Source organism: Nicotiana attenuata, chromosome 5 (genome assembly GCF_001879085.1).
Source record: "Nicotiana attenuata strain UT chromosome 5, NIATTr2, whole genome shotgun sequence".
NCBI classification, from domain to species: domain Eukaryota; kingdom Viridiplantae; phylum Streptophyta; class Magnoliopsida; order Solanales; family Solanaceae; genus Nicotiana; species Nicotiana attenuata.
In genome coordinates, this window is record NC_031993.1 from 84,685 (window position 1) to 95,841 (window position 11,157).

The window sequence follows — 11,157 nt, forward strand, 5'->3', positions numbered from 1 at the left end:
CGGCATAAGTTCTGTAAAAAAATAAAGTAGGTTATAGGTTGGAGATTTGCAGTTAAAATAGAAAAAAAAGTAAATGGTAAAATAGAATTGTGGAGTAATAAGTTAGGGCATAATTGGAAAGAAAAATAGAAAATAATTATACGAAATTGGTTGTTTCAAAAAGGGTACTTTTCATTGTTCTGGAACAATGGATTTAACAATATAATACAACAATTTTAATGAAACAATCAAAACAAACATATTTTGGGATAGCAATACAATAGGATACAACGAGGAACAATCATCCAAACAAGCTCTAAAATGACTTTTGATTCCTAAATTTTATACATAATTGAAATTTATTACCTTCTTTTCAAAAGGTCATTGCTCATAAATGATACTACTATAATTGACTTTCCTTCAACAAAACTTGCACCTTTAAAGTTATGAAATATATACTAAAGTACAATCTAAGAAATGTGAAAATTAACATTTCACTTGAAAATTGTAGTTTTAGATTTACTAATCACCAAAGATAAATTGTTTACTTAACACCAAACATAGCATAACCAAAAATAAACAAATTAAAAAGAGATAAAGTAGAAGATCTTAGTCGGCAATTGATATAACATCCAATAAGAGGTAGAATAACTTCTTTTATTTTCATGTTTTCTTTGAATCCCTAATTTCTTAATACGAGCTCCAAAGATTTGGCTTTGATAATATTAATTGTTGCTTAACAAAAATTATATTGAGATATGTATGGGTCAAAATTAGACCAGAGAAATTCGGCATGCGAAGACATAAAGCCAAGGTCGGACAGGTCAAGGTCGGACCGTCATCAATAAAGCCAAGGTCGGACAGACCAAGGTGGGGCCGTCATCAATAAAGCCAAGGCCGGACCGTCATCAAGAAGGTCGTGGTCGGATAGGCCGAGGTCGGACAGGCCGAGAATGGACAGTCATGAAACTGCTAGTTTGCTTTAGAATACTCAAAAGGAATATTCTACCGAATATTCTCTCTAAATTGTACCTTTTGTAAGGATTTTCTATGGATACCCCCCTTATAAATAGGAGGGGAGGACTTCCCATTGAGGGGGCTCTCTCTCGGTCTCCCTCTCCCTCTTTCTAGAAAATATGTAAACACATCTCTCAAAAGAGAGAAGAGGATCTGTGAATTGTGATCCAAAACCTTCATCAGATCCAAAAAGGGTCCAATGGTTCTTGTGTTTTGTCTATCATTCATCTTTATCAAATGAAAGAAGATCCGACTAACTCAAGATCGGGTGAATCTTTTCTTTTATCTATATTTTATTGCCATTTAATGTTAGTCAATGCATCTTTCTTTATGTTATTAAATCTGGCTATAATCACGCCCAATATTTATACTCGGCTATGTTTTTCTACTCATATTATTCGTCTCGGATCTAGAGTTAATTATCTTTAACTAGGATTTACCCCTTCATCTATTTGATTGATTTGCTTAAAAAGTGTTAAACAACTTTTGAGTCAAACAATTTCCCTTAGTCCCAATTTGAACGAGGTCGAACCTTTCGATCTTTGATGGCGAAGGCCTTAGCCTTGGTCCCAGTTCGAACGAGGTCGAACCTGTCGATCTTTGATGGCGAAGACCTTAGCCTTAAAGGGTTCCCTGGGGGAGTCCCAATTTGCATAATTTTGCTTGCATTGGAGAATATGACGTATTTCCTGGGGGAGTCCCAGTTTGCTTAATTTTGCTTGCATTGGAGAATATGACGTATTTCCTGGGGGAGTCCCAGTTTGCTTAATTTTGCTTGCATTGGAGAATATGACGTATTTCCTGGGGGAGTCCCTACTTTTATTCCACTTGGAGAAATAGTTAGTTAAAACAAAATAAAAGCATTTGTTACCTCAGTTTGATCTAGTGCAAAGAAATGCTCGGAGGGCAAGCAAAATTAGCAGGAAGCGGTGACGCTGAAGTAGAGTCGAGCATCTCCCAAATTCATTACCTCGTGAATGTTGTCATTTGGTCGAGGTGGTGGAAAAACATTAGTCCTCAAAGTTATCTGCTGTATCTGCTCAGCACTTGGTGTCCTTATCCCTGCCTGTATATGCTTTCAAGCAAATCAATTTGTTCCTTCGTTAGATTCCACCTGGATCCTGCTGGTGTTTCAGATGCTAACATTTTCACGCTGATCTTCAATCGTTTTCAGCATTCTGGAATATAAGTGGCTCAAAGCCTCAAATTGGAGCAATAGTCCAAAGTTTATAATCAGCCAATTAAACATTTCACAATTCCAATGTACATGTATCTTTGACCATAGCCTACTAACGTCAACAACTTCTTTTATGTTCTTGGTATGAATGTATGTGCCGTAGGAGCTACACAAGAAACTTGCTAGGATTGAATTTTAGATCTAGAGAAAACTAAAATTTTAACTAGAAAATCCCCACAGACGGCGCCAAATTGTTTGACTCAAATTAGACCAGAGAAATTCAGCATGCGAAGACATAAAGCCAAGGTCGGACAGGTCAAGGTCGGACCGCCATCAATAAAGCCAAGGTCGGACAGACCAAGGTCGGGCCGTCATCAATAAAGCCAAGGCCGGACCGTCATCAAGAAGGTCGTTGTCGGACAGGCCGAGGACGGACAGTCATGAAACTGCTAGTTTGCTTTAGAATACTCAAAAGGAATATTCTACCGAATATTCTCTCTAAATTGTACCTTTTGTAAGAATTTTCTATGGATACCCCCCTTATAAATAGGAGGGGAGGACTTCCCATTGAGGGGGCTCTCTCTCGGTCTCCCTCTCCCTCTTTCTAGAAAATATGTAAACACATCTCTCAAAAGAGAGAAGAGGATCTGTGAATTGTGATCCAAAACCTTCGTCAGATCCAAAAAGGGTCCAATGGTTCTTGTACTTTGTCTATCATTCATCTTTATCAAATGAAAGAAGATCCGACTAACTCAAGATCGGGTGAATCTTTTCCTTTATCTACATTTTATTGCCATTTAATGTTTTTCAATGCATCTTTCTTTATGTTATTAAATCTGGCTATAATCATGCCCAATATTTATACTCGGCTATGTTTTTCTACTCATATTATTCGTCTTGGATCTAGAGTTAATTATCTTTAACTAGGATTTACCCCTTCATCTATTTGATTGATTTGCTTAAAAAGTGTTAAACAATTTTTGAGTTAAACAAGATACCTACACGGGAATCACCTCATATTTCATAATGCTAAATCGACTTCTTGTCAAATCATTACAAGCCAGTAGTTAATTAAGCTTCATTTACTTAAACATATAATTAATTTAAAATAGACCTTCTTTATTTTATCCACAATTTAGATCAGTCTACTGTATTAAGTTTACATTTTAGGCCTCCAATATTTGTGGTAGAATGAATAGTATCTCTCAACCCTTAACCAAAGGGGAGCACTTTCATCTTTAATGAGTCTTACGTGATAATGAATCCGGATTACTTGAGGCTCCGATATGGATACCGAGTGGGAAATCAAAAACCAAAAAAAAAAAAAAAAAAAAATCAAATTCCAACATCCCGTTTGGCCATAAGAAAAAATCACTTTTTTCGAATTTTTTTCACTTTTTTCAGAATCAGTGTTTGGTCATGAAAATTTCAAATTTCACTTAGTTGAATTTCGAAATTTTTAAAAAATTCCAAAAAGCTATTTTTCAAAATTTTTAATTCAAAAATAGCTCTAAATTATATTTTCAAAGTCCAAATACAACTCTAATTTTCAAATACCATTTTTATTTAAAAAGATTTACTACTTTTTGTCGAATAAAATTTTTACAATTCTTATGTCCAAACGCCCACTAAAGCTCCACAATTTTTGTAAAGAAAATTATTTTAATATACCATCTTCTGACAAAAATAATGTTGACCCATTTGTAAAGGACCTAAGACTGACTCTTGAACTAATAGCTCGGAGCTGAACTGAACCAAGTTGGAAGAAACTAGAGTTTTAAGACAAACCTCCAATACCAACTTCCCACTATTTTCACAGATTTTAAATTCAGTTCATTATTCAGTGGAATCAAGAATTTTTTTGTTTTCATTCTCTGCAGATCCAGAGGTTCATTCAAGGCTTTATTTTAGTGCCTCTTGTTTTTCTTCTTCATCTTTCCCACCTTTCCCTTTAACCCCATTTACTTAAAATAGTAAACTTTATTACTTTCTGAAGTTCATTTACTGTAAAAACAAGAACCCCAAAAAAGAAGAAGCATAAAGTTAGTCACTTTTCAGTTTTCAAGATTGTTATTAGCATCTGCATATCTCTACTGGGGTTTGTAAAGATTCAATTTTTTCAATTCTTGGGTGTCAAAAAACTAAGTATTGGAAGGTGGGGAGGGGGGGTGGGGGGTTTTGGTGGGTGGGGGTGGGGTAGTTTAGTGCAATCTGTAAAGGTTCAATTTTTACAATTCCTGGGTGTCAAAAACTAAGTATTGGATCCACCTTGTGGGGAGAAGGGGTTAGGGGGTTTTGGGGTGGGTGGTGGTGGTGGTGGTGGTGGGGTTGGGGGTGGGGGTAGTTTAGTGCAATCTTAGTTAAGTAGGGAATGAAGAAGTATTTATTATCAAGAAAAGTGGGAAGGAAGAAATGGGCTGGATTTCTGCTTATTATTTTTCTTGCAATAGTGTTGTTCATTAGATACAGCAGTGTGGGAAAATCATCCAGCAGTAGTGTAGGAGAATCTCCACAAAAGCAATCAGCTTATGAATTTTTCAATAACAATAATAATGAAGGTTCAAATGATGTTGTAGATGAAAATGTCAAATTGCCTGAATCAAAATCAATAGTAGAGCTAGTTACTTTTAAGGAAAAACCGCGTCTTATTGATGTCGAAGGGCTTAATGATTTATATAGCTTGAGCTGTAATTTTTCAAAGGAAGAGTCTAAGGCATTGTTAGTATGGGATAAGATGAGATTGTTGTTATCGAGATCAGATGGTTTGAATGGAACTGCTCAAGGAGTTAAAGAGGCTGCTTTAGCATGGAACGATTTGTTGTCGTTTATTGAGAAAAGGAAGGCTACTGAATCTTTTGAGAAGGAAAATGAGGATTGCCCTTATTCTGTGAATGAATTTAATGCAACGACATCGAGGGATGGGAGCAATCTTAGGATCCCTTGTGGCTTAGTTGAGGATTCATCTATTACTGTGATAGGCATACCTGATGCAAAACAAGAAAGTTTTCAAATCGAGCTTGTGGGCACGAAACTTCCTGAGGAATTAAAGCCTCCTATAGTTTTGAACTATAATGTAATCTTGCCCGGGGAGAACTTGACGAAGGAGCCAGTTATCACTCAGAATACGTGGACTGATGAATTAGGATGGAGTAAGGTGGAAATATGCCCTCATCATGGCTCTACCGACATGAATAAAGGTAAATCATACAACAAACTTTACTTAGCATTTTTCATCAACTAATTTGCGTTCATTCAGTGAAGAAACCATTATATGTGATCTTGGATATCTTTATTAGAGATAGTCTTCTACCTTAGACGTTATCGTACTTGCTACAAGGGTTTTTTCTAAAGAGAGATTCATGCTATTTTCGTGGCTTTTTATAGGCTGCATTTAGTGGATTGTTACCCTTTTCTGTAAATTATCTGATGTTGCAGGCACTTCAAATAGATAGTTCTAGAACTTTACAATAAGTATTTAATATAAGCTTCCTATCAAAGCAAGGGAGGAAAATATGCATAGCTTTCATGTAATCACAAAGTTAGCATATGGGAAATGCATCCTCCATCGTAATGGGTTCCCCCACGTGAATTTTACTTTATCTTTTAATTCAAAAAAAAAGGGTTCCCCCACGTGAATAAAGAGGGTTGTTTTTTAGTGAGTTCAGCCACAGATTTCAAGTCTTTGATGAGTTTGTTATTATAAACTCAACCATTCTATGAAATGACCATCTCAGCATTTGTCTGAAAAGGAATTGTTCCAAACATACTATTTGATAAGTCATATAGCATATTGGAGAACGTTTTATGAAGTTGTAATGCCATTAGTCAGTAGATGAACTGCCCCCTTTTTTAATTTAATGTTGACATCATATAATGATAGCATGTACCTTGGCCAAGGTAATTTCTACTTATCACACTGTATCCTGTGAAATGTCTTAGTTCTCTGTTCTTAACGGAAGCAAATCGGACAGCAGCTCTACAGAAAAGTATTTCAATTGCTTGCTTTGTAGTGCTTTAGAAATGGCAACCCTTTTCCAGTGTCCAATATTTTCAAATAAACATCCAGTAGTAATTATTAGCATCTTAGTGTTGCGGTGGCTCTTATATTCTATTAATCTGACATTTCTTCCTACATATATTAGTTGATGGACTAGTCAAGTGCAATGCCAAAATTTTCCGAAATAATGTAGAGGAAATTGCAAATGCGACCAGTCCTAGCAGTCCAAAGTCTGCGGATGTGTCAAATTCTAGTGCCTATGGTACATCCAATTACCCTTTTCTTGAAGGTAATCCATTTACTGCAACACTATGGGCCGGTATAGAGGGGTTTCATATGACAGTCAATGGAAGACACGAGACTTCTTTTGCATATAGAGAGGTAAGTGTTGGTAGATTCAGCGATATCACTGAGCTTTATTATCTTGTAGAACTGTCGCCTGAAGTTAATGGATAACTCCTTTTATAGTGCTGTTTTCACAAATGCAGAAACTCGAACCTTGGTTGGTTAGTGGAGTCAATGTGATAGGTGGTTTGGACATCATATCGGTCTTAGCCAAAGGATTGCCTGTTTCCAATGATTTGGACTTGGGTTTTGATGTTGAGGACCTCAAAGCTCCACCAACTCCTAAAAAGAGGCTCGTCATGTTAATTGGGGTTTTCTCTACTGGAAACAATTTTGAGAGAAGGATGGCACTGAGAAGAACATGGATGCAATATGAAGCTGTGCGCTCGGGTGAAGTAGCTGTCCGATTTTTTATTGGTCTTGTAAGTGAAGGCATTCAACTGGAAGTACAGTTATTTATAGTCCCTAATTTTCATATTCTAGCATTTATTTCAAGTACTAAATGCAGTATAATAAGGTTGCTACAGCCCTCCTTTTATCATTTACTACCTAGAATTTAACTGCTGCCTTGGCTTCGGTCGTATTTTTATCTTGTTGTTGTTCCTACTTGTTGCCATTACTTTTTCCATCCTTCCTCCAGCCGAGGGTGTATCGGAAACAACCTCTCTACCCTTCCAGGGTAGGGGTAAGCTGCGTACATCTTACCTCCCCAGACCCCACTTGTGGGAAATCACTGGGTTTGTTGTTGTTGGTTCTCCTGATCGGTTAGATTTATGAGATCTTGAATCAATTTACTGCATCCGTTGCTGTAGCAATAACATTTTGCGTTTACTACTCTTTGTTCCTGATAATGGCTGATTAGAGAACATTGTTAAGAGTCTAAATCAAGCGCTGTATTCTTGTTTTTCCTTTGTTGCTCAATTACGGTGTCTGACATTTTTCATCGCTCTATTTGGAATTGATTATTATTTATGTAATTTTGAAAATAAATGCAGGACAAAAATAGGCAGGTCAACTTTGAGCTATGGAAGGAAGCACAAGCCTATGGAGATGTCCAATTATTGCCTTTTGTTGATTACTACAGCCTGCTCACTTTGAAGACCATCGCAATTTGCATTATGGGTGTACGGACTTTCAACTATTTAAGAATAAAAGATTGAATTTATTCGTGATTTTAAGTATAAGAAAAGTTTTTTAGCCTTGCAGCGGCAGCCGTTTCAGAAGTTCTAGGCTATTCCAAAACTCATAATGAAATCACTGCAAAAGTGCCAATATCATTAGTTTTAGAATATAGCCGGAGAGAGAATTTCTAGGCAGAATACTGTTGCAAACTTTCCCCAAATATGAGAAGATGAAAAGAAATCGATCCCCACATATTGTTAACTAGGAATATTTTCTTACTGCATAGATATAGTGATCGGAAAGATTTGTCAAATAGTATCTGGCTAAAGCATTACTGTTCTTAAAATTGCAGGTTAAAATCCTACCTGCCAAATATGTTATGAAGACGGATGATGATGCTTTTGTGAGGATTGATCAAGTTTTATCAAGCCTCAAAGGAAAAGATCCTAATGGCCTATTATATGGTGGAATATCTTTCGAGTCAGCACCCCATAGGGAAAAAGATAATAAGTGGTACATCAGTGCCGAGGTATTCTATTTCTAAACTTGTATCTTCGCAGCATGTGATAATCTTCCTTAATCACAATTTCCTCTGCAGGAATATCCGCCTTCCTCCTATCCCCCTTGGGCGCATGGACCAGGCTATATTATTTCTCGAGATATAGCTAAGTTCATCGTTCAGGGCCATCAAGAAAGGGAACTAATGGTAATACTCATTTGACATTATTACGAAAAAAATTCTACTCTTTCTTTTTTAACTGATTTTTCTATCTTCTTACCAAGAATTAGTACAAAGATATAGTTAGTTCCAAACATATGACTCCTAGGAGAAAGATGAATAATTGTAGAATATAAAAACGAAACGAGAGTTATATGATTAATCCAACTCCGTTCCAGGATAGGCTGCCTATACTAAAATAATAAGTGAAGAGTCGTCGTCTGAGCAATCGGCTCAGACACTAGACCGTCCATGCCCGCCCTTTTTGTCTCGCCCTAAATGGAATGGCTCTCTTAGTTTGCGCCCGACCCGAGTCCCCACGTCCGCTTTTCTGCACCTGCAACTCAGTAAGTTGGCAAAGCCAACACAATATTAGGGTTGTCCCCTTCATTCTATGTTGACCCCGCTTCTTTGGGAGCCCGTTATGCCTGACAGAGAAGTGTACCCTAAAGGAAAGTAAAAGAAGCAAGAAAATGTGGAAGAATAAATCAAAGAGCATATATGTATGTGGTAGGTGCTCGATGGAACAGTCGAGGTGCACATACGTTGGCCTTGACACTACTATTATCAAAAAAGAATAAAAAAGCATTTGTCATTAATAGAAAAGAGCACATGAGACAAATTTCTAATGTTAAAATTCTTTTCAAAATGCTAAATTTGTTTTTTTTTTTGTTTTTTTTTGTGTATAACGTCGTTTTCTTGTGTATATGTTGTGTTGTTGCCAGCTTTTTAAACTCGAGGATGTTGCTGTGGGTATATGGGTTGAGGAATTCAGGAGGAAGGGTAACAAAGTACAGTATGTTGACGATGATAGATTTCACAACGCTGGTTGTGACTCAGACTATATTCTTGCACATTATCAGACTCCAAGAATGGTACTATGTCTGTGGGAGAAGCTGCAGAAAGAGCACGAACCGAACTGCTGCGAGTGATCTTAGTGCAGTCCTTTTTTGTCAGGCTCCAAGGCTCGAACTCTTGACCTAGTGGCATGAAGAGGACTCTCTCAACCACTACGAACATGAATGGCGGGTAGATCTTAGTGCAATCCTAAGAGTTACAAATTGACAAGTGAGTAAAAAGATTTTGCAGATTCAATGGTTGCAATTATGTTTCTGTTTGTTAATTTTTTTGAGAAATAGGTCAAACTGCAAATGTATATTGTTTCATGTGCACTATATTGTTGTTGATATTAACGAGTTAGAGGCGGATCTAGGATTTGATGTTTATGAGTTCCTACAACAACTTGAAATTAATTTAAAATAATAATTGATTTTACAGTCAAATATTTGTAAATATTTAGTGAATTTCTTAATACATATACAAGGTTCGAGCAAAAGCTACTGGTTTCATGTGAACCTATAACATACATGCTAGCTCTGCCTCGATAACGAGTTTTCAAATATTGAATTGTGTCAATCTTTTTCGGCCGGAACAACAAGGAAAACGTGCCATCTATATGTTTTTATTTTATTTTAATTTATACGTGATTTAAAAGTCTCAATTGCTACATCTATCTAGCCAAATAAAAGCACTTACCAATCTTGTCATATAGCTGCAATCATTTTATTGTTATTTCAAGATAAGACTGTCTCTTGGTATCAATCAAAATTACTTTTAGAGCCCGTTTGGGCATAAGAAATTTTTTCCTTTTTCCAAATTTTTTTTATTTTTTTTCGAAATTAGCGTTTGTTTATAAAATTTTCAATTTTTACTTGAACATGCATTTTGGAAATTTTCGAAAATTTGAAAAACTCCAAATTATTTTTTCAAAATTCACTCAAATCACTCACAAAACTTCAAAAACAACCCAAAATTATATTCATGTCCAAACACAACTCTAAATTTCAAATATCATTTTCACTTGAAATTTTTTTTCCCCCTATTTTGGAATTTTACAATTCTTATGTCCAAACGCCCACTTAAACAGAAGAAAAACAAGTTTTGGAAAATGCTTATTTAATTTGTTGCAAATATAGTTTAAAAAATGGAATAAAGCTTTAAAAGCTTCCTTTTAATATGGCCATCCTTCTTTTTCTAGCCTATTCGTGTCATTAATTAATTAATCCACGCATTTTTTTTTCTTTAATCACTGAAAACAACGTTTACTGATGGAGTACGTGTTCTGAATTCTGATATTCTGAAACATCTTTTACGTACTTATTAGTTTTTATTAAACTCGTGGGAAATTGTTTCACGTTTTTTTACGTCTTTACCAACAAATATTCCTTCATTTGTCTTGTTTGTCTTGCATTAACATAATATTGAGCACATGATTCATCCCATTTATTATTTACATATGCAGAGAACTCAAGATAAATTATTTATGTGTGTTTTTTTTTTTTTTTTAATTTTGTTCTCTTCGGAAAACTTGCTGATCGCGGATTAGTTCGACACACCGGCGGCCTCAACTCAAAGGCGCGGGGTAATCTCTCTGGTTGAGACCGCATTCATTTATTTGTATTAAACTTGACACGTGAGAAGGGCTTACTCTACTAGTGACTCGGTTTGGTCTCGCTCCCTTCCTGCACTATTCTTACGCACTAAAAAGAACGATTGAGAATCTCAAAAACTTTTTTGAATGTTTGTGTTTGCGGGGCGATTGAAAAAAAAAGAGTTTTTTGTAATGTTTCGTAAAACTCGTGGGCCTTCTAGAAAAAGAAGAAAAATTGTTATCATGAGTAGCAGAATTAGGAACTTTATCAAGATGATTCAATAAATATATAAGAATGCCACGCCTAAAACTTAAGCCTGACGATAAAAGGTTTCCTCATGCCAAAGAGATTCAACAAATATATATATATA

The 11,157-nt window shown here is 35.9% G+C and overlaps 1 protein-coding gene across 2 annotated transcripts; it reads left to right on the top strand.

The window, feature by feature from the left end:
• On the top strand, positions 4,512–9,638 carry LOC109225142 (hydroxyproline O-galactosyltransferase GALT3). 2 transcript variants are annotated; one of them, XM_019389717.1, is made up of 7 exons: positions 4,512–5,370; positions 6,316–6,551; positions 6,659–6,937; positions 7,511–7,639; positions 7,990–8,166; positions 8,236–8,343; positions 9,081–9,638. In XM_019389717.1, exons 1-7 carry the CDS (start codon positions 4,545–4,547, stop codon positions 9,285–9,287), a joined length of 1,962 nt encoding a protein of 653 aa, XP_019245262.1. In that variant the 5' UTR covers positions 4,512–4,544; the 3' UTR covers positions 9,288–9,638. The 2 variants fall into 2 exon arrangements, with proteins under 2 accessions (XP_019245262.1, XP_019245264.1); XM_019389719.1 differs by lacking the exon at positions 8,236–8,343.